This window comes from Protopterus annectens, chromosome 14.part0 (genome assembly GCF_019279795.1).
Source record: "Protopterus annectens isolate FY-2018-M chromosome 14.part0, PAN1.0, whole genome shotgun sequence".
Taxonomy (NCBI): domain Eukaryota; kingdom Metazoa; phylum Chordata; order Ceratodontiformes; family Protopteridae; genus Protopterus; species Protopterus annectens.
Window position 1 is genome coordinate 1088882083 of NC_056748.1, and position 23577 is coordinate 1088905659.

A 23577-nucleotide genomic window follows, 5' to 3' on the forward strand; every position below is an offset into this window, starting at 1 on the left:
CTGTGGCATTGCTGTGCAAATGCTAAGCATTTTTCTCTTTTAGACTCATGATTGACACCACAATTGTGACAGTTAACAGTAAAGCTGGATTTGGGTTTTGCTGACTCACCCTTGTACTGCACTGAGCATGTCCTTTTCTTAGAACTTGCTGGAAAACTACGGGGCTTTCCAGGAAACCCACAGGGGTTGCCGGTGCCATGTGCTTAGGTCTTTTTCTGCTAGCCATGTGTTGCATGCTGTCTACATTTGCTCTGGAGCCTGCTGAAACCATGCTCTTATCACTTGCAAGCATACTTGTGTGCCTTTTTATAACTTAATGGATCTGACAAATCTTAATAGATTTGTTCAGTGTTAAATCACTGTCATGAAGCAAAATCTTTCTCACTGCAGCACTACTAATATCACGCGCAAGCCTGTCCTTTATCAACTCAACTTTTAAGTCACCAAACTGACATGTTTTAGCTTTGTTTCTCAGGTCAGTTATATAAGCTGCAAAAGTTTCCCCTGGGTTTTCATTTCTTGTGTAAAACAAATGCCTCTAATGTAATATTTGTCTGGGGGTTACACATTTCCATGAATTTGTACTTTAAACACTTGTGTCTTCCCTTGATTCAGCCTGTACAACAATATGATGGTTTTCACCTTCTTCCTCATATTCTGCTGGTGCATACATAAATGAATGCTCTCTTTCAATGGCCTCTCACCCAGCTAGGTTTAGCAAAATGAATGCCCTGGTGTGTGCATCTTTGTCAGAATAAGCTGCTTGTATAAAAATATCATAATCTTGCTCAAATATTCTCCAATTGTTTGCAATATTCTGATCAAATACAAGGCGAATGGTTTTCAAAATCCATCTGCCATATTAACACATACCAGTTAAGGCTTTTGCAAGTATGCACAAACACACAGACATATACATATGCCAAAAATCTATGCCAATATTTGTAACTGTGCCCAACAGCACAACAAGTCTCTGAATAACTGAACTTTGCGAAATAAGTCTCTTGGGCACTGTAATACTCTTGGAAGATTTATAAATCTAGGAAATCAAAAATAATGAAATCATTGTTTGTTAGTTACATTAGACCCAAACTTGAATATAGAATAACAATATGGAAACCCTATAAGAAAACAAGCATGAGTAAACTGGAAAGAGTACAATGGAAATATACCAAGGGCATCCATGGATGTGAAATTTTAAGCTACTATGAAAGACTAAAATATCTGAACTAGTACAGTGTCTCTTATAGATATCTAAAAGGAGATCTTATTCAGGTATATAGGGGGTTTAATGACAGCTACCTCTGGGAATGTTTGGGGTTAACAAAAAGTAATAGGGAATCATCAGACAATCTATGTAGGAGATTCTATAGGAATGAGAAGTGTACTTATTGGTTCTCTGACAGAGTAGCTGATGCATGGAACAGAATACCAAATTACATTAAATCAAGTACTAGTTTAGATATTTTTAAGAATAGCCTAGATACTTATTATGGGAAAAAGTGTTTTGGTATAGTGGCAAACTAGAAGGGCATTAATGCCTGTGGTTGAAATATTTGTATGTATGTATGTATATGGGGTCTATATTATAACATCGAAATCTACATAGAACGAATGTTATAGTATCGAACCCTAAACATCGAAATCCACAAACATCGAACAGTCAGAATAGTGATTTTTGTTCACAGGGAAAAAAAAAAATCGCTATTCCGAGAAACATACACACAGCACAAACACGCACAAAAAAACAGAAATCCACACACATGCACTTAAAATCCTACACCTAAACCTAAACTAAACTTTACATACACTACTAGCTATCCACTTACCTTAACCCAACCCTAACTCTAAGGTCGTCACTATTGCACACTCACCTCACCCGCGCCCTAACCCTAACTCACCTAACCCACCCCTAACCCTAACCTACACACAACCGCACACTTACCTGACCCACTCCCTAACCCTAACTCACCTAACCCGCCCCCTAACCCTAACCTACACACAATCTCACACTTACCTGAACCCGACCCGTAACACTCCAACATATTGAATGCTGAAAACAGCGAAGCCACAGCAATGGCCCACCGAATTTTTTCCCTGGGAAAGAATTCGGTGTCCTGCACCTTCACTGTTTTCAGCGTTCGACAAAACTGGTTTGATATTATAACATTCGAACTTTATAAAATTTGATGTTATAATATAGACCCATGTATATGTATGTACCACAAAAGTTACCTCTTATCAGTATAAGAAACATTTCAAAATAGCTGCACTGTGCGATAAACTGGCAGAAGAAGCTTAGAGTAAGAAACATTTCAAAGTAACTGCAATTTGCAAATATCCAGTACACAGCACACTGAAACTTCCACCAAAATGGCTATACTTTGCTAAATAACTCTTTACAGTTTAAGAAACACTCTGTAATGGTAGTACTTTGCGAATAGACACACCCAGCAGAAGAAACTTTTCGAAATGGCTGTATTTTGATTGTACTTCACAAAATAGTTGCACTTTGCACACAAATAAACTCTTCAGAATAAATGCATAGTAATAAGTATAAACTGTAAGCACTTTTACACACTTTGAGATACTTCGAAAAACTCTAGTTATCTCCTGAATACAATGTGAAATAGTAGTTATGCCAAAACACAGTACTTTGCCAAAAAAAAAATGCAGTCGCCTTGTTTTATTTATGCTTAATGTGCCCTTTTTGCCCTTATTATATTTGTTTTGATCATTTAATCTTTTCCATACCATTATACTTTTCTCATGCTGGTTTTACTCTAAACATGCCCATTTTGCTTTAAACATGCTCGTTTTGCAATTCTGAGTTAATTCCAAACCTTTTGTGTGCATTTCTGATAATCGTTTTATCAAATATCTTAATTTTAAACATCTTGTTTAATTAATAAACCTTTTGTGCCTCTCGCTTGTTTAATAATCCTGTTTGTACCCTTGTAATTCTCCGTTTTATCTTTTTTATAAAATAAATAGTTTGTGCAAGTTTTCATTACCTTTGGTTCATTTCTGGCCCTTTTTCATGCTCATTTCTCTTAGTTTACCTTCACTGTTATCTCTGCACCTCATAGCTCTGAAAAGTAATCTCTGAAATCCCGGTTTTGACACCATGTCGCTGGTCCAGTCAGGATAAACTAGACGAGTCTTTGTGGGTTCTGTTCAAGCAGCTTTATTATGTACAAAACACATCAGGATTGAGGCTTAATAAATTTAACTAAGATAAATTTATAAACAAACTAGCTATTACACTCATACATGCTCGCTCTCTGGCTGCACTTTCAAAATAGCACTGAAACTAGCACGTGCTAGCTATTTATATGCACGTGCCGACCTTGAAACACTTCTTAAAGGTACTACACACTGTTTTATGCATTCTAATTAGTAAGTGATTAATTTACAAATACTTTTGTTCAGATGGTCATGAAGTATATTGCTGTAAGCCCTGCTATTTGTCAAGAGAATGTAAAGCCAGTAGCCACTGCTACATGCAGAAAAGGAAAGGAAACCCCATGATGATGTTGTCAGCATAGAACCCTATGTTTTATTTTATTTTATATTTTTATTTTACATTTGATTACCACAACTGACAATTTGCAGGTGCTGCCTGGGTGAAATAATTTGCAAAAGAATAATAAAAAACATAACACAGAGACATTAAGTTGTACATGTCAAAAACAGAACAGAAAGTGACAGTATGTAACAAAAATGTACAGTTGCACTTAACAGATGTAGCAACAATTATAAGAGAAATGCAGATTTTAGCATTCACATGAGTATATTTCAGCTTTACATCACATTTGAAATATTACGGAGTAATGGGATTCAGGGCATGGATGGTAGGGAGTAAGGAGATATTAGTAGCTGAAAAGAGCAATGTTATAGGTTAAGTAAACTCATAGGTTTCCTCAGGAAAAAGGCACTTCTTACAGATTTTAATTATTAAACTAATGCTGGGGTCATTATACTCTGATTCAAAACATACAGCTGGTGTCCACTTTCCAGGACATGTAACTGACATAGTGAGACAGAGAGAGAGAGAGAGAGAGGGGGACATGTGTATATTACTGTGTAAATAACACCCACCCAGGTCTACACCCCTGGAAGGGCATTATTTACACAGTAACAGACACCCTGGAGGGCATTATTGTGCTTAGAGAATGGGCTGTCACTAAAATTGCTACGTTTTACTTATTCATTTGTATTACTATATTATTACATTTTATATTTTTTATGTAAAATAGTGCCTACGCCTAATGGTTCAAACTTGCTGAACTTTATGTAAATGACATTGGAGGAAGAATTTTACATCCACAATATAAGATTTTCAAAAAAAAAAAATGCCCAGATATTTACCATATCCTTTGGTCCCTTACCCATCATATTTGTGGTTTATTGCCAATGATTGGGGATTCAAGTCACTAAATAATGAAATAAATCAGAGGTTCAGACAGTATTTCCTTCAGAAAATGCATGTTAAAAGAAATCATTTTCTTCTAGCGATTCCCTAATTTTATATCAGCAATCTTTAAAATCTGTTGATATTTTTAGGCCTTTGCTCACCCTGCTCCTGTCAACCTCTAAGTTCAATAATTCTGGACACATTACAGAATAATGGAAGACAAAAGTCTAAAATTAGAGACAGATTTTAAATATTGTTCTTACAAACTTAGAAAGTTGCTAGAATAACAAGGTTTGTATTGACATGCATTTTCTAAAGGATATGAAGTCTAAAACTCAAATGTATGTCACCATTTAATGACTTCAAGTCCTATACAATTTGCCAGAAAACCACAAATTTTATAAGGCACAATCTGATAAATAGTAGGCAAAAATCTAGGCATTCTGTAAAAATCTGGACATTTGAGAGGTAAGCTCCTCCCTTTACTTTAAGCTTTATTCAGATTTCTTGAGCTAAGAGGTTGAGAGTTGCGCATGCCTCTTAACAGCTGCTGCCACTGGTCGATCACTCTCACTCTCTCACACACACACACACACACACACACACACACACACACACACACACACACACACACACACAGATACTTCCATTTTCATGCATGCAAGCACACATGCATGCATGCTCTCACACACACACAGTCAGAAGCTTAAACATACATGCAGGCACACACACTTTTCTTTCTTTTTTTAAATGTTTCTTTTACTTTTACATTCTCTAAAAAGCAAAAGCAGTGCTTAGGGAGTGTAAAATAATGGCTTGATCGATATCACTTTCACTTTCAGTCATGCATACAGACACATCATTTTTATTTTTAACTTTCTGTTTATTTGTATTTCTATGCTCGCTAAACAGCATTAGTGAGTGTAAAATAATGTCTTGATGGATCTCACTCTCACTTGCATGCACACATACAAACATATACACACACAGTTTTCTATTTTCTTTTTAATTTTACACTCGCTAAACAACAAAACCACTGATTAGCAAGTATAAAATAATAGTGTCCATTAGCTTTCTTTCAGTCCGAGCTTCACTGTACCTCAATACACTGCATGAAGTGGTGGACTTGTTTTTCAGCAGGCATTACTTGTACATGAACTCCCTACTGGAACATTCATTCTCCAATCAGGGTGCCGCTGTACGGGTCACCCATTTTATAAAGAAAATTATTGCATAGATGAGGCAGGTGGTCTGAATAATCTGAATTAGTTTAAATTACAGAATCATTTTTTTTTCTCAGGCAAACAACTAACAGACAAATGTACTAAGAAAACAATCAGCAAACAATTAAACAGGTATGTAATCTAAAAAAAATCAGCCATGCTTGTGGCTAAATTCAGGTGTGATTTTCCATGGAACAAAAGCAAGCACAGAGCTTTAAAACTGAAAATGAAGTTTATTTAAAACTCTACAAAGGATATTTTTGCAAAGCACTACTAAGTTAGTTGCTTGAATTTTCACCTTTTCCCTTTACCTCTCCCTTCAGCTACTCATTGAAGACTTTAACCAAATGCTACATTCCCCTGTCCAGTAAACTACACTATAGCAATTCCTATATGAAACCATACTCCTGCCTTGATTCTTTGAACATTCCATATCTTTTCCAAATAATCCTTTAACACAAGAACTACACACTATTAGAAACTATTAGAGACCTGATTTTTAGCTGTACTGTTAAAAAATAGGACTTGGCTGAAAACAATGTCATGTAATAGTGGTAGCACAAATAACTACAAGAACTGACAGACAGGCAGCTGCTGAAATCTGTCACTGGTGTCTCAGCAGTGTAACAGGAATACAGACGTTACTTGTGACTGAGTTAGACCAGCTGGGAAAAAAGAACTCTAAACACAACCTTACTGATCATAAGATTTACATATTAAAATGTCTGATGCCAGCCCACCTTCCTCGCTTTTGCTGACTTATCCCAAAGACTTGTGTATACATACAGAGACTCCAAGTGTGAAGGAGCTGGAAGAGATCCTGAATGAAGGTCGAGTTCCCTTTAACCCTGTCAATGAGGTGTGGCCTAACCTTTTCTTAGGAGATGTGTAAGTAGAGCAAACGAAACAGATTTTCTTTTCGTAAATACGAATGCAGTATCCCGGTGTTACAGTTTACCTGTTATAAATATCTGCTGCCTCAATCAGTTGGTAAATCAGCCAGTTCAGTACTTGTCTTTACAGGAGGAAATATGGTGTAGAACCTAAGTGTCGAGGACCTTAGTGTGGTTTACCTAAGCACCAAGAGCTTTAGTATGTTTTACCTGAACACCGAGGCCCTTAGTATGTTTTACCTGAGTGACAAGGCTTTTAGTATGTATTACCTAAACACCACAACCCTTAGTATGTTTTATCTGAGCACCGTGGACCTTAATATGTTTTACCTGAGCGCCAAGAGTTTTAGTATGTTTTACCTGAACACAGAGGCCCTTAGTATGTTTTACCTGAGTGATAAGGCCCTTAGTATGTATTACCCAAACACCACAACCCTTAGTATGTTTTACCTGAGCACCATGGACCTTAGTATGTTTTACCTCTGCACCAAGAGCTTTAGTATGTTTTACCTGAACTCCGAGGCCTGTAGTATGTTTTACCTGAGCACCAAGACCCTTAGTATGCATTAGCAAAACACCAAGACACTTAGTATTTTTTATCTGAGCACCACCAAGACCCTTAATATGTTTTACATGAGAGTCAAGGCCTTTAGTATGCTTCACCTGAACATTGAGGCCCTTAGTATGTTTTACCTGAGAGCCAAGGTCTTTAGTATGTTTTACCTGAACACTGATGGCCATAGCATGTTTTACCTGAGCACTGAGGCCCTTAGTATGTTTTTACTGCATGCTGAGGCCCTTTGTATGTTTTATCTGAGTGCTGAGGCCCTTAATAGATTAGAACTGAGTGCTGAGGCTCTTAGTATTTATTTATTTATTTATTTTACATTTGTTGACCGGGCTAGTCTAACTGGATACATGTCCATTTTCAGTAGAGGCCCGGGGAGAAAAGCTCCTACAAGTTACAAAGACAAGTATGCAATATAACAATAGACAAGTTTACAAAAAAAAATTGTTAGATACAATAAAAAATGACATGAAATAAAAACACTTAGTAACAATTTTCGTAAGGGATACTCATAAAAAAAAAGAAGTAAGACCTTTTTTTTTTTTTTTTTTTTTTTTTATCAGATGAGAGTAGAAGTTCACTATTATCAGGGAAGTATACACTATATTTGCAAGAGCAATAGGAACCAAGATTAGTTATGAAATTTTTGTATATTGGGTATAATCAGTCAGGGCTGGAGCAGGGACAAAGCCAATGATTCTTTAGATATTCTTTAAGATGCTTTTTGAATAGATGTGTGGAGGCAAGTGAAGACAATTCAGTTGGAAGTTGATTCCAGCTTTTACCTACTGTGTTGGAAAAGAGCGAGTCCCCTGCTTTGTTGTTTGGTTTGACATTAGAAACTAGAGGTTTGCTAGCTGAGCGAAGTGTAGGGAGATTTTTGAAGGGGGTGATTAGATTAGTGAGGATTGGTGTATTATTGGGTGATAGAGGATTTTTTGGGTTATCACAAGTTGCTGATAGAGTAGCTTATTATGCAGCTCAAGCCATCCCAATTGTTTGAGGTTATGACAGTGGTGAGTTCTATAGGGGGAACAGGTAGCAAATCTAGCTATGTTGTTATAACAGGTGGAAAGTTTATTCATGTTCTTTCTAGATAGATTAGTATAAATAGCAGAAGCATAGAAGAGGGTAGAGGAAAGGTGGGTCTGTGCAAGAGTAATTCTGGCTGGAGGGGTAAGAAAGGGCTTGATTCTATAGAGAGTGCCTAATTTTTTGTTGACAGTTTTTATTGTTGAATTAATGTGTTCATCGAAGCTAAGTGAGTTGTCAATTGTAACTCCCAGTAAGTGGGTAGAGGTATCAGGGACTATATTAGTGCCATTGCTAGAGGTTACTGTGAAGTTAGGGATAGATGACTTAGGAGTAGGAGAAAAGAGTAGTAGCTTTGTTTTTTTGGGGTTCAGAAGGAGGCAGTGTTGCATGAACCATTTTTCAACAGTGTTTAATACTGATTGGGTTTGGAGTTGGAGAGAGTGAATGGATTTGGCAGAACTAATTAATGTCGAGTCATCTGCATATTGGATGCAAGTGGCTTGTGGAATATTGGTATGTAGATTGTTAATAAATAATGAGAAGAGAAGAGGACCTAAAATAGAGTCTTGAGGTACACCGATTGTCCAAAGGACAGCCTGCTGTCTGTTTTCAAGATAGGATTTAAACCAAAGAAGTGATTGTGAGTCAGGTGATTGGGCTTTTAGGATTTCCATGAGTAAGTTGTGATTCACCATATCGAAGGCCTTAGAGAGGTCTAAAAATAGGGCCGAAGAGAAAGTATTGTTGTTGCGATTTTCATTAATAGAGTTGGTGAAGGATAGTAGAGCAGTAGTAGTGCTGTGGAATGGTCTAAAGCCATGTTGGCAATTGGCAAGCAGATTATTGTGCATAAGGTGGTCAAGTAGCTGTCTATGTATGCATTTCTCCATTATTTTAGCAATGGGTGAGAGTAAGGCTATAGGCCTAAAATTAGATAGCTCAGTAGATGAGCCACCTTTGTGTAGGGGGATAATGTGGGAAACTTTCCATATGGATGGGATTTTGCTTTCAGAGATAGTTCTATTTACAAGGATGGAGATGGGGTAGGCAATGGCTTTAGCTGCTATTTGTAGGTATTCTGCTGGAAGGCAAACAGCAGATGGGGTGCAGGGTTTAAGTTTTTGAAGGAATTTAGAAATGAGGGATGTAGGAACAGGTTGTAAATGAAAAGTAGGAGTTGTAGGATTAGGGGTGTTAAGAGGCAATGTGGTGCTTGGTGGTATAGAATTTGCAAGGTTTAGAATGGCTTCAGTAAAATAGTTATTGAAAGCATCTGGAATCTGGTTGGAGTTATTGTGGAATCCAGTAGGTGGAGGAGTTTTAGAGTGTCCTGGATGAAGTAGTTTGTTAATGCCATGTCTTATTATTATTATTATTTGTTAATGCCATGTCTTATTATTAAAGTATGTCTTTTTACCCCAGTACTGAGGCCCTTAGTATGTTTTACCTGAGAGCCAAGGCCTTTAGTATGTTTTACCTGAATGCTGAGGCCCTTACTATATTTTACCTGAGAGCCAAGCTTCTTAGTTATTTTACCTGAGTGACGAGACTATTTGTATATTTTAACTATAGAGATTTCTTTAATATGCTCTTCCATGTAAATCTTTCCTTAAAGTGTGTTTTTAATTTTTCTTTTTATGATCGCCTTTAACATAATTATTTATTCTATTTTATGAAGTTTAATTCCATAAATTAAGAAAAAAAATGTCTTAAGACAGGGAAGGATGAATTGGGGCTATATTAGGGTAAGGGAACCTAGACAGATATCTTTCAGATGTAGCTATGTAATCACATCTCTATCAGTATGAAAACATTGATCCTAGAGAAAAAACAATAAGAATTGTCTCTCTAGAGCAGCTGTCTCCAACCTTTTTTGCACCAAGAACCAGTTTCATGTAAGACAATTTTCCATGGACTAGCCATTGTGCGTGCATAACAATAAAACATAATAAAGTGCATAATAAATACAATTCACCATAACACAGAATTAATGGGATCCCTGAGCTTGTTTCCCCTGCACCAAGATGTTCCCATCTAGGGGTGGCTGGAGACAATGGCACCCGAAGTGTGTTCCTTATGTCCAGTCTACTCTGTAATTTCATTTTGGTTGCTGTCATTGCAGAAAACCCCCTCATCACAAAGATAGGATACTGGAAATCAGGGTTTTCAGTGTTTATTCTAGCAACTTTCTTTAGTTTCTAAGAGCAATATTTAAAATCTGTCCCTATTATTTGTGGCTGTGTCTAGTTTTATTGCATGAAAGGTTGAGAGGTATGGTTGAGAGGTACACACACCTAATGGAAACCTTTTTTTGAATCTACCAACTTTCTCAGTTTATTAGAGCAGTATTTAAAATCTGTCCCTATTATCTGTGGCTCTGTCCAGATTTATTGTGAGGGAGGCTGAGAGGTATGGTCGAGAGGTGCGCAAACCTCTTAAATGCTGCTGCTACTGCTGCCACGGATCGCTCTCACTCTCTGTCTCTCATGCACACACACACACACCCACCTACACCCACCCCCCTCCACACACACACACACACTCACACTTTTTTCCATTTCATTTATTTTTATTTTACACTCACTAAACTGCAAAATGCTGCTTAGCGAGTGTAAAATAACAGCTTGATCGATCTTGCTGTTTGCTCTCTCATACACGCATACACAGTCTTTTCTGCTTTCACACACACACACACACACACACACACACACACACACACACACACACACACACACACACACACACACACACACAAACACACACACATACATTCTGCTTTCATGCATTCACTCACATGTGCAGACAGAAACATAAACACATTGACACACATACATAACACACATTCACTTTTTTGTTTCACTCACTGCCTAAAAGTTTCTGTGTGGCCCGGTGGTTGAGCACTGCTGGTCTAGAGGATCCTTCTAAAATCTTATAAAGATGTTCACATTATATGCAACAATAAAGGGATTTAAAGTGTCCTGATTTCTAAACAATAAATGTTAAATTATCCAAGCCTATATAAGTAGGTATGACAGCAATAGGTGAACCTCAGATGTTCAGTATATACCCCCAAATGAAAGGTGAGCAAGACTTCACAGCAATAAAGCTGAGACTATGTCAACTACAACTAATTAGCTGCTCCCTAAAAAGTAAATGCTAAGCTAAATGCAGTTCTGAAAAAAGGTGGGGGGGTGTTCATGTAGGACTCCTAGAATGCTTCAGCAAAAGCCATCCAAACTGCTCATTCTAACAAACAGGACCTGAATTTTGTGTAAGAAATAAGGTTCCTCATGGGGAGTTCATGGGCCCTAATGTGCCCGTGGTTATCCTTCTGGTGTTCCCCCACCAAGACCTCCAAAGTCATGTGGTGTTTCAACCATTAATGTTCAGGCACTGGCTTGACCTTGTAGAATATGTATGCCAAAAAGCATACAGATGGTGAATATGAATGAGTGAAAAGCTGTTAGACATAATATGCCTCAGCAAAAACATTTACAGAATTGTTGAAAGTAGAAGTTCACGCGATACAAAAATAATAGCAATGGTAACTCCCCTTGTAGACACAGCTATTGTGTATTCACTATATGCATGGCATCTCACTTTGTTTAAAATAAGAACACTTTTGCATTAATGTGCATCATGTGATATACACAGAGGAATAGAAATACAAAGCATTTTCCAGCTGATTGGTTCAAAGTGAACTCTAAATGTCTATACACTGTGTACAGTAACCAGACCAGTCAAAGTCAAAAGTAACTTTATTGTCATTTAGATCTACGCAAGTGTAGATTACATGAGATTCCATGCAATCAGCTCATCATGAGACAGACAAAAAGAAATCATATAAACAGAAAGACATAATCTAAAACAACATATAATAATACTACCCCCATCTTATAAATCAACTCTACACTTAAGTATATTGCTACATGTATTCCTAGAAACACACACTTGTTAAGATATTAACAACACACACCTAGCAGCAAGGTTCAAGTAACAGTATTGCATATGAAGCATGTACCACATTATGGGTGAACAAGCACATAGCAGTAGCAGCTGAAGGAAAAAAATATTGTACCTGGATTAGTAGTATAAATTATAATGGTTGGCTGGGCTTAATAAATAATAGATAAAATAATATTGCACAGTGAATGGGAAGTCCCATCTTCCTGACCTGTCAGTGATCAGACCTAATGTTGGAATTAAGAAGTCTGATCACCTTCAGACAAAAACTGTCTTTGAATCTAGTTGTCCTAGATTGAATACTGCAATATATTTTACCTAATGACAGGCTCATAAACAGACTGTTTGCAGGATGAGTTGCATCATTTAGTATTTTAGTGGCTCTTTTTAGGCTCCTTGATGTGTAAAGATCCTGGATTGTGGGCAGACTAATGTCAGTTATCCTCTTGGCAACTCTCTCCACTCTCTGCAATGATTTCTTATCTGCGACCAATCAGCTCTCATACCATACTAAGAAACTGGATGTTAAGATGCTTTCAATTGCTGCTCTGTAGAAGGTGGAAAGTGTTTACAATGGTAGTTTTGCCTATTTGAGCCTTCTCAAAAAGTGGAGACATTGATGTGCTTTTTCACTATGTGGCAGGTGTTCCCTGACCAGGAGATATTTATTTTATTATTTATTTATTTGCATTTGTTAACTGTGAGAGTCCACTGGGTCATGGCGATCTGTTTTCAGTGGAGGCCTGGGGAGAAAAGCTCCACAAGAATTTACATTAATGATAATAGTAGTAAATAAGAGACGTTACGTAGTAGAGAAACATTAAGAATGTAACCGAAATATTAAAAAACATAGTGTGCCATAGGATTTCATGTGTAACATTCCTTGCAAAGGAAAAATTAAGAATGATAAGAAAGGCTACTTTTCTGTGAGAATAGTATACTGGAGAGTAAGAGATACTAATAGATCATTTCACCATTTTCAGTAAGATAGAGAGATATACATTTATCTTTGAGAGAGGTAGAGGATCTATGAGTTGGGGGCTGGTTAGGTAGAAGCAGGAGAGGGGCATTCCCATTTGGAGGACAGGTGTGAGAACAGATGGGTCTTGAAGTTGTTGTGGTTAGATATGTTGCATAGTGCAGTGGGGAGAGAGTTCCATAGTTTAGCTATGGTGCAGGCTAGCAGTAGTTGGCCAGGGGGATGAGAAGGTATGTATACTTGGAGATTTTGGTTCTTGGATCTTAGGGAGCGGGAGGGTGTGTAGTGTATTAGGGATGTAGATAGGGAAGGGCAGTCAGCTGGTTTGAAGATCAGCTTGTGTGCAGTGGTAAGTTGCAGATATCTGAGGTAGCTGGGCAGTTCTAACCATGTGAAGGTGTGTTGAAGATCAGCTTGTGTGCGGTGGTAAGTTGCAGATATCTGAGGTAGCTGGGCAGTTCTAACCATTCGAGGGTGTGTTGAAGATCAGCTTGGTAAGTTGCAGATATCTGAGGTAGCTGGGCAGTTCTAACCATTCGAGGGGGTGTTGAAGATCAGCTTGTGTGCAGTGGTAAGTTGCAGATATCTGAGGTAGCTGGGCAGTTCTAACCATTTGTGGGTGTGTTGAAGTTCAGCTTGTGTGCGGTGGTAGGTTGCAGATATCTGAGGTAGTTGGGCAGTTCTAACCAAATGAGGGTGTGTAGGGAGTGGCAATGATTAGATGAATTTCTGGTGTTGGTGGCAAATTTACAAATTTTATGGTAGCAGAATTCAAGTTTGAAACATAGGCCTAGTTGGAGATTGGTGAATAAGGGAGTGCCGTACATAAGAGAGGAGAGGAAGAAGGTAGATGCAAGTGTTTGCGGGAGGTAGGATTGAGATAATGTTTGTGTCTGTAGAGGAGACCAATTTTTTGATGGGTTTTCTTAATAGTTGAGTGTATGTGTGAGTCAAAGTTTAGGTTTTCATCAATGATGATGCCTAGCAGTTTGGTACTGGGAACTATTTCAAGAGGGGTGTTATTTTGGCTTATAATGGAGAAAAGGATTCTGTCAAGAGTGGAGTTTCTAGTGGGTGTAAAAATCATTAGTTTTGTTTTGCTGGTATTAAGGGCAAGGTAATTTGATTGCATCCAGGATTCTGTTTTGGAAAAGGCAAGTTGGGTTTTTAGGAGTAGTTCAGAGGGGGAAGAGGCAGAGCAGATGATGGTGGAGTCATCTGCATACTGGATAACAGAGGCTTCGGGAATGGAGAGGTGGAAGTTATTGATAAATATATTAAAAAGAGTAGATGGCCAAGTACTGAGCCTTGAGGAACACCCGTGAGTGTAGGTAGGAAAGATGAGGTAGATTCTTTCCACTGGACTGCTTGTTGGCAGTTTGATAGGTAGCTGGTGAATCAGGTTAAGGTGGAGGGAGAAAGGTGTAAGAATTAGATGTGGGAGAGGAGTATGGAGTAGGAGATGGTGTAGAATGCCTTAGATAGATCTAAAAACAGTGATGATACATATTAGCCCTTGTCACGTGCTAGGTCGATGGTTTCAAGAAAGGAAAGGAGGGAATTCATGGTACTATGGCCAGGGCAAAAACCATGTTGGGTATGGGAGAAGAGGTTGCTCTGAGTTAGGTAATGTATTATTTGTAAATGGACAGTTTTCTCTAGTATTTTTGAGAGGGGGAAAGTATGGCTATGGATCTAAAATTGGTTATGTCTGTGTTTTTATCACCTTTGTGTAGAGGGATGATGTATGTGTGGTGCCAGATGGTTGGGACGTATGACTCTTGTATTGATCTATTTATAAGAATAGATATGGGGTAGGCTATGGGTTCAGTGGAGAGTTTTAGGTAGGTGGGTGGTAGATTGTCTGGTGCATTGTGACAGGGTTTTAGCTTGAGGAGAAGCCTTTTTATTGTGTTTGTGGGGATGGGTTTTAGGCAGAAAAGTGAGGTAGGAGGAGGTTGGTTGGTTGGGTCAGGAGGGCTAGAGACAGGGTCAGGGAAAGAGGAGGATAGTTTTGCTATGCAGTCTATAAAGAATGAGTTTAACTTGGTGGCAGTTTCGAGGCTGTTAAGGGTGGGATCTGGGCAAGGGTTGCTATTATTACCAGGGTGAAGAATGGAGGAAATGTAGTTCCAAAAATTGTTTGGATTGGATGAGTGCATGGTTTGGAGTTTGTTGTAGTAGGTTTTGTGATTTTTAGTTATTAGCTTTTTGGCTAGGTTTCACAGTTGTTTAAATTCTAGGAAGGAGGTGGTGTTGTTTTGTTTTTGGTATCGTTTGCATTTTTGGTCACGCTGATGCATGATGTGTTTAGTTTCATAGTATAGCCAGGGGCAGGGATTGGTTCTGATACATTTGGATCTGAGGGGTGCTAGTTGATTTAAAACAGTAAGGAAGTTTTTATTAAAATAAAATACTGCACAGTCTAGTGGGAGAGTTTTTACGGGTGACCAGCTAGTGTGTTTCAGGCATTCTGAGAATATTTCAGGGTTGAAGAAGGCTAGGTTGCAGGTTTGGGTATATTGGTGATGTTTTTGTAGGGGGGAGGATATATGGTCCATGAAAGCAGGTATGTGGTCACTAAGAGGATCAGGTAGTATACCTGCATTTGAGGCCATGTGGGGGTGGGTAGATAGTATCCAATCTATGATGGCGCCAGAAGTTCCCTCTCTGTTAAGCCTGGTTGGAAGGTTGATAAGTTGGATGAAGTTGTATAGATTAATTGAAATGGATGGGGTGTCAGTGTTTAGAGGCCCAGTTAATGTTCATATCACCAATGATATAGGTTTCTATTTTGATATTGGAGCTAAACCAAGATAAGATGTCTTCTAGAGTTTTGATGTTTTCGCCTAGGGGGTATAAATGGAGCAGATGCATATAGATTTGAAATTTTTAGGTTTTAAGTAGCCTATTATCATTTTGGCATTGGAAAAGGTAGAGATGGGGTTGGTATATAGAGTTAGTATATGGGTGGAGGGATAGATGATAGCCACTCCACCTCCTTTTTTCTGGGTTCTGTTATTGCAAAGAATCTGGTAGTCTGGTGGGAGTATTTTGCTGTCTGAGATGGAGGATTTAAGCCATGTCTCAAAGATGGCGGTTATGTCGGGTTTGTTGTGAGTGAGCCAAGCATGGAGGTTGGGAATTTTATTTTTGATGCTTTGTGCATCAGAGATCATCAGAGATATGAACTCCAAGGTATTTGGTACTGCATAACCTTTCCACCATCCCACCATTGCTCAGGAGTGGTGTATGGGGTGTTTGGCTCTTCCTGCAGTCTACTATGATCTCTTTTGTTTTACTTACATTCAGGTCAAGGTTGTTTCTTGCACATCAGGCAATCAGTGTGTTATCCTCTTTTCTGTCTGCACTTTTGTCCTCTCTCCTGATGAGACTTATGACTGTGGTGCCATCAGCAAACATTTGTATTATTTGTATTGAACTTTGCTGTGTAGTCATGGGTTAGGGTAATAAACTATAGGGGGCAGAGAATACAACCCTGAGGAACACCTGTGTTGAATGTTATGCTCATAGAGGTCTTCTTGCCCACAAAAACCTTCTGTGGCCTGTTAATCAAAAAGTCCAAGATCCAATTCCAGAAGTGTTTGCTAATGCCCAGATGTACTAGCTTATTGATCAATTGCATGAGCTAAAGTTGATGAATAGCATTCTCACATAGATGTCCTTGCTCTCCAGATGCTGAAGAGCAAGATGCAATGTGACCACTACTGCATCAACCATGGATCTGATTTTTCTTTAGGCAAACTTCAGTGGATCAAAAGTTGATGATAGTTCCGCAGACAGGAGTTTCTTAACTAGCATCTCAAAATATTTCATAACTGTGGGTGTTAGTGCAACAGGTCTGAAGTCATTCAAGCTGGAGGGTAAGGCTTTTTTGGGCACATGGATGATATTTGTTACTTTGCAACATGAAGGGACCTTTGCTAGGCCAAGTGAGGTGTTAAGTATATCTGTGAGTACTGTACATAGTTGGTCTGCACAGCTCTTTAACACCATACCCAAGATATTATCTGGACTGGCCACCTTTCTGGGGCTGACTTTCTGTAGCACCCTTTTTACTTCCATTGGGCTAAGGCTGAGTACTGCATCATACTGCTCTGTGTGTAATCTTTGCACAGTTGTGGTGTTCCTCTCCTCAAATCTTCCAAAAAAGGTATTCAGCCTGTCTAGGAAGTCAGTGTTATCATCACATTGTGCAGCTTTCATTTTAAAGTCCGTAATTTGTTGTATACCCTGACACAACCATCTTCTATCCCTCATGTCCTCAAAGTGGTATACTACCTTCCTCCCATATTCCCTCTTAGCCTCCTTTAATGCCTTTCTTCAGGTTTGCCCTTGCCATATTTAAGCCATCCTTGTCATTTGGCCTGAATGCTGAATTTTGTGCCTTCAGAAGATCATAGACCTTACTTGTAAGTCATGGGTTTTGGTTAGCTCTTGTGATGATGCCTCTGATCTCTGTGACATCATCAGTGCATTTTATGATGTAAGCCATCACTGCTTCAGTATATTCATCTAGGTTGATGTGCTGGTTTGTTGTGGCTGCCTCCTTGAAAATGCTCCATTTAGTACACTCAGATCAATCCTAGTGAGCTGACAATGCTTCCTCAGGCCAAATCCTGATCTGTTTCATTGTGGATTTCTCCCTGACCAGAGCAGGTTTATAAGCAGGCACCAGCATGATAGAAAGATGATACAAGTCGCTGAGTTGTGGATGCCACACTGCTTTGTAGGCTTGCTTTATATTGGTGTACACTTAATCCAAGTTACTCCTACCCCTTGTTGGAAAGTTTCCATGCTGGTAGTAATGGGGGACTACTGACAGCTATCACATGAGCAAACTCAGGCTGTTTATTCTGCATGCCACAGGTAGACTGGGAGAATTTTGTGAGTGCCTCATTTGTGTTGGCAGCAGGTGGGATATACACCACTGTTATGCAGATTCCATTTTGCTCTCTAGGAATGTATAAAGATCTAAATTTTATAGACAGAAACTCCAGATTCTCAGAGCAGTGAGACATAATGACCACACAGTTACTGCACCATCTGTTATTAACATAAATGCAGATTCCTCCTCTTTAGCCTTTCCACACAGTGCTTGGCTTCTGTCTGCACAATACACTGTGAAACTCTCTAAATTAACTGCATTGTCACTGATATTGCTCATGTCTCAGTAATCATAATTAAACAAATGTCTCTCACCTTGTTCTTTGAAGAGAGTTCCATCCTTAAGTAGTCCATCTTATTGTTGAGCGAACACACATTTGCAAGCAGTATTGAGGGCAGTGCAGGCCTGTGATGGTTTGCCTTTAGGTTAGCAGCAGTTCCAGCCCTACATCCTCTTTTTCTTGTTCTTTCACATCTCTTCCTTTTCTTACTTATCCAAGCTGTTCCAGCACCTACCATCTCATGTTTCAGGCACTTAGCAGCATGCAGGGTTAAGATCCTTAACTCGTAGTGATCTGAGACTGTAGTAGGCCCCACAGACTCTGTAGACAATAGAACAGCAGTCAAGCAGCAAGGCAATGAAATATGCTTGATCCCCAGCAATTTCTGTCTACTGCAAACTCCTGTAACTTATGTATTTTCATTTAAGAGCCCAGAACCAGGTTTTCTTGTATTTTTGAGTGGAAAAGGATAAAAATTAAGCACTTTTCCCCAATGAGGTGATGCGGCCGCTGCCTCACAAGGCATTGCCATTTTTCCCTACTGTGAATATTTGCTTAGATTAGATCAAAGAGAAACTTGAGTACTATCTGTTATAGCAGCTTGTACAGCTGGGTAGAAAATGTCACAATAATAATAATTAAGAATCATAGGAGATAGAAGTTAACTGCCAAATTATGTTTGATTACAATACTTAGACTACAGCAGAGACAAGTAATTACAGTACAATGCATCAAAATATCATGGCAAAAATTAGGAGATGTAGCACCCAGCAGGATAAAAGCGCTCTCATCAAACTAAACAAACAACTGAGAAGACAAAGTCTACCAAAGCCAAATATCAGGTAAATTTGGCCTCCCAGGCCAAGGACAATCACAAGGCATTTTTTAGCTATGTCCACAACCTCAAAGGCAATACACAGTTGTGTGCAGAACTCGTTGTAAATGGAGATACCTATACTAGCTAGAAGACAGAGCAAACCTACTGGCTGACAAATTCAGCTCCAACTTTACCCCTCTCTCCTCCTCAACCTTCCCTCAGGAAATACCAAGTAGAGCAACCCCCTGCTATGACTAGGGAACAGGTCCTTAATGCTCTCTCTAAGCCCAAGAACACTGCATCAATGGGCTCATACAGTATCACAGGATGCCTTCTAAATAGTATGAAACATGATCTAAAAATTCACTGGACACCAAACCAAGGATCCACAACGATAACCAAACACACGAAAATCCACCACAGCAATACAAGGAAGCAGCTACACCAAAGACGAAGCGAAATCCTTTATTTCAGCAAGGTACAGACTAAGCGCTTTCACCAGTAAACTGGTATCCTCAGAGTCTGTTAAAACACTCTTGCTTCCATGTTTAAATACAAAACCAACATACCCAATCATCCAATTAATGACTCAATTAAACAATCAAAACCTAATCTATCAAATGTTAAAGTTAAATAACCTCTCACTCAAAATATATATCTATGTAAAATAAAAAATGTAAAAAATGTAATATATATATATGTGACAGCAGCCTGAAATTGTAATAAATAACACACATAACCTACAAATATAAATTTGAACAAATACATAATTAATAATAACGTTTCATGTTACTTCTAAATGAATAAATCTCTATACCATTTAGTACAATTTATCCATAATACATATCCTACACATTGGTTATATAATTGTATAACTCTAATGGAATGTTTGTACAAGTACATCACAAGTGTTCCATTTTATATATAACTAAGTGTTTACTTTAATAAAAAAACAAAATGAAAAAAATGAAAAATAAAAACTTTTGTAAATTTTTGTTTTACTAAAAACAGAGAACATAAAAACAAAAACCTATCTTGTTAGCAATAACTAGTAAATTTGAGCCTAGTAATTGCTTTTATATTACACTAGCTTTCCATTTAAGATGGGGTTTTAAAGAAATATGGTCATTCAGACCAGGGAATCTGGTGGCATTTAGTCTTAATTGCCACTCTGATTCCAAAACCGCCACTCTATTATTCATATCACCAGGTGATAGGGGCATAACCCTATCGATGATAAAAAACAAAAATTTCTTGAAATTAACACATGACCTACTGTGCAAGTATAGGGCGTTGTGTTCGTCTTTGTTCTTAATGCTTCTGACGTGCTCACAAATTCTTTCACGTAGTTTACGTGTGGTCATGCCGATATAGTAAGCATCGCATGACACACAAGATGCTAAATACACACACCACCTAGTGTTACAGTTGCATAAGCCAGGACATGCCAAGGTTCTTGGAAAACCCCCCACACATACATAACCACCTTCCGCTATAAATCTACACGCTGTACAGTTCCCACATTTACTCATCCTAGATTTAGTATAGCCCTTATTCTCCCTTTCCAAGATGTTTTTAATGTTCCTTCCCCTACTGAAGACAATTTTCGGGTTGCCACCCAGGGCTTGCCTAGTTTGCTCGTTGAAACAATGGTTCCAATTAATCCTTACACTTTCGCACAGTTCTTTGGCCATATCATTAAATTTTAACACAAATGTAAGACTGTCTCCTTCCCTTTCAGTGAGACCCCTCTTTTCAACTTGTCTTATTGCCAATGTACCCCCACTATTAAGTATGGGTGTGTACATTGTCCTTCTTTTCCTATATATTTCCTTCTTCGTTTTCAACAATAATTTCAAGGGGTATCCCCTTTCAAGAAATAATCCAATTAGGACATACATCTCCTTCTTAAACATTTTGTCAGTGCTCACCAATCTAGAAAGTCTCACCATTTGCCCTTTAATTACTCCCTTTCTTTGGTGAAACGGGTGGCAACTAGAAAAATGTAGCATGGAGTTAGAGAAACTGGGTTTTCTATAAATGTTACTCACTAGTTTTCCTTCCTGTTTAAAAATGTTGATGTCCAGGAAGTTAATTGATGTCACATTCCAAGTGTGTGTAAATCTAAAAAACTCTGTGGCCTGATTTATGTGTGCCGTAAATTTGATTATTTCATCCTCAGTGCCTTTCCAAAGAATAAGGATGTCCCAAGAACCTGCTATATAGCATAATGTGTTCATTAAATGCAGATGATAAAATGTGCCTCCTTTCCCATGCCAGCAATACTAAGTTGGCAAAAACGGGGGCACACCGTGCCCCCATTGCCACGCCATTGATCTGCTGATAGGTCTCCCCTTCAAAACATAGGTAATTACTGGTCAAGATGAATCTCATGGAGTCCAAAACCATATTAAGCTTCCCTAGTTCAAAACATTTGCTGTTTCTCAAACTTTCTTCGAATAATTCAATCCCTTCCTCATGAGGGATAGTAGAAAAGAGGTTGACTACGTCAATGGTTAAAAAACCATACGTCTCAACATCAATTTCATTTACTGTTTTGATCCTCTCAAGGCAGTGCCACGAATCTTTAATAATATGTGGTGTTTCCATCACCACTTCCTTACATACCTGATCTACAAAAACTGCCATAGATTCTGTCTTGGACCCCTTAGCTGATACAATGGGTCTGAATTCAAGTTGTTCAAGTCCCTTGTGTGTCTTAGGGATTCCAAATAAAACAGGCATCTTAGGAAATTTAACGTTCAAAAAATCAAAGTCATCCTCATTTATAACACCTTGATATAATGCATCCAGTAAAAATAAATCTATTTTACTGTATGTCCTATTTACCTCGTTTCTTGATACCCTACTTTATGTCTCTCCATCATTTAACATCCTCATCATGATTCCGTTATAATCCATCTTAGCCATAATGACCATTCCACCCCCTTTATCGGGGCGCATACACCTATATTCATTGGTATCCGTGATGTCATGGATAACCTTCCTCTCCTCAACAGTCAAGTTGTCTTTTAAATGATTTTGCTGTGCACATAATCTACGGAAATCACGCTCCACCATTTGCTCAAAAATATTTATGTCACTGTTTAAAGGGGGCATGAAGGTACTTTTTCTCTTCAAACAAGTAACTCCTACTACATTATTTGCCCTAACTGAAGGCCCCCCCATACTTGAAAAGTATAAATGCAAATTTAATTTCCTAGTGTAATATTTCAAGTTAATAAGCAATTGTGTTATGTCTATTTTATAAGTAGGAACAAAACTAATCCCTTTACTAAAAATTTCAAAATGTACTTTGTCAATCACCATTTCTGTGTAGTTATAAATTACAAAACCTCCACTTTTGAGTACCTCACACTTCATTTGTGGCTCCTTGACTTCTTCTCTGATATCCATTTGTTTGTCTATAAGTCCTAGACTATTTTCAGTATCATCCCAAACTGTATTAATCATGTTTGGACTGAGTATTGCTGGCATGGGAAAGGAGGCACATTTTATCATCTGCATTTAATGAACACATTATGCTATATAGCAGGTTCTTGGACGACATCCTTATTCTTTGGAAAGGCACTGAGGATGAAATAATCAAATTTATGGCACACATAAATCAGGCCACAGAGTTTTTTAGATTTACACACACTTGGAATGTGACATCAATTAACTTCCTGGACATCAACATTTTTAAACAGGAAGGAAAACTAGTGAGTAACATTTATAGAAAACCCAGTTTCTCTAACTCCATGCTACATTTTTCTAGTTGCCACCCGTTTCACCAAAGAAAGGGAGTAATTAAAGGGCAAATGGTGAGACTTTCTAGATTGGTGAGCACTGACAAAATGTTTAAGAAGGAGATGTATGTCCTAATTGGATTATTTCTTGAAACGCGATACCCCTTGAAATTATTGTTGAAAACGAAGAAGGAAATATATAGGAAAAGAAGGACAATGTACACACCCATACTTAATAGTGGGGGTACATTGGCAATAAGACAAGTTGAAAAGAGGGGTCTCACTGAAAGGGAAGGAGACAGTCTTACATTTGTGTTAAAATTTAATGATATGGCCAAAGAACTGTGTGAAAGTGTAAGGATTAATTGGAACCATTGTTTCAACGAGCAAACTAGGCAAGCCCTGGGTGGCAACCCGAAAATTGTCTTCAGTAGGGGAAGGAACATTAAAAACATCTTGGAAAGGGAGAATAAGGGCTATACTAAATCTAGGATGAGTAAATGTGGGAACTGTACAGCGTGTAGATTTATAGCAGAAGGTGGTTATGTATGTGTGGGGGGTTTTCCAAGAACCTTGGCATGTCCTGGCTTATGCAACTGTAACACTAGGTGGTGTGTGTATTTAGCATCTTGTGTGTCATGCGATGCTTACTATATCGGCATGACCACACGTAAACTACGTGAAAGAATTTGTGAGCACGTCAGAAGCATTAAGAACAAAGACGAACACAACGCCCTATACTTG

The 23577-nt window shown here is 38.3% G+C and overlaps 1 protein-coding gene across 1 annotated transcript in view; it reads left to right on the forward strand.

Annotated features, from left to right (window-relative positions):
• The first annotated feature begins 6300 nt into the window (after positions 1-6300).
• Positions 6301-23577, forward strand: part of LOC122788765 (protein phosphatase Slingshot homolog 2-like) — a 620674-nt gene continuing 603397 nt past the window's right edge. The window contains exon 1 of the mRNA XM_044055659.1: positions 6301-6528. Within this exon, the coding sequence (XP_043911594.1) occupies positions 6362-6528 (167 nt within the window). The 5' untranslated portion in view covers positions 6301-6361. The remainder of the gene's footprint in view (positions 6529-23577) is intronic.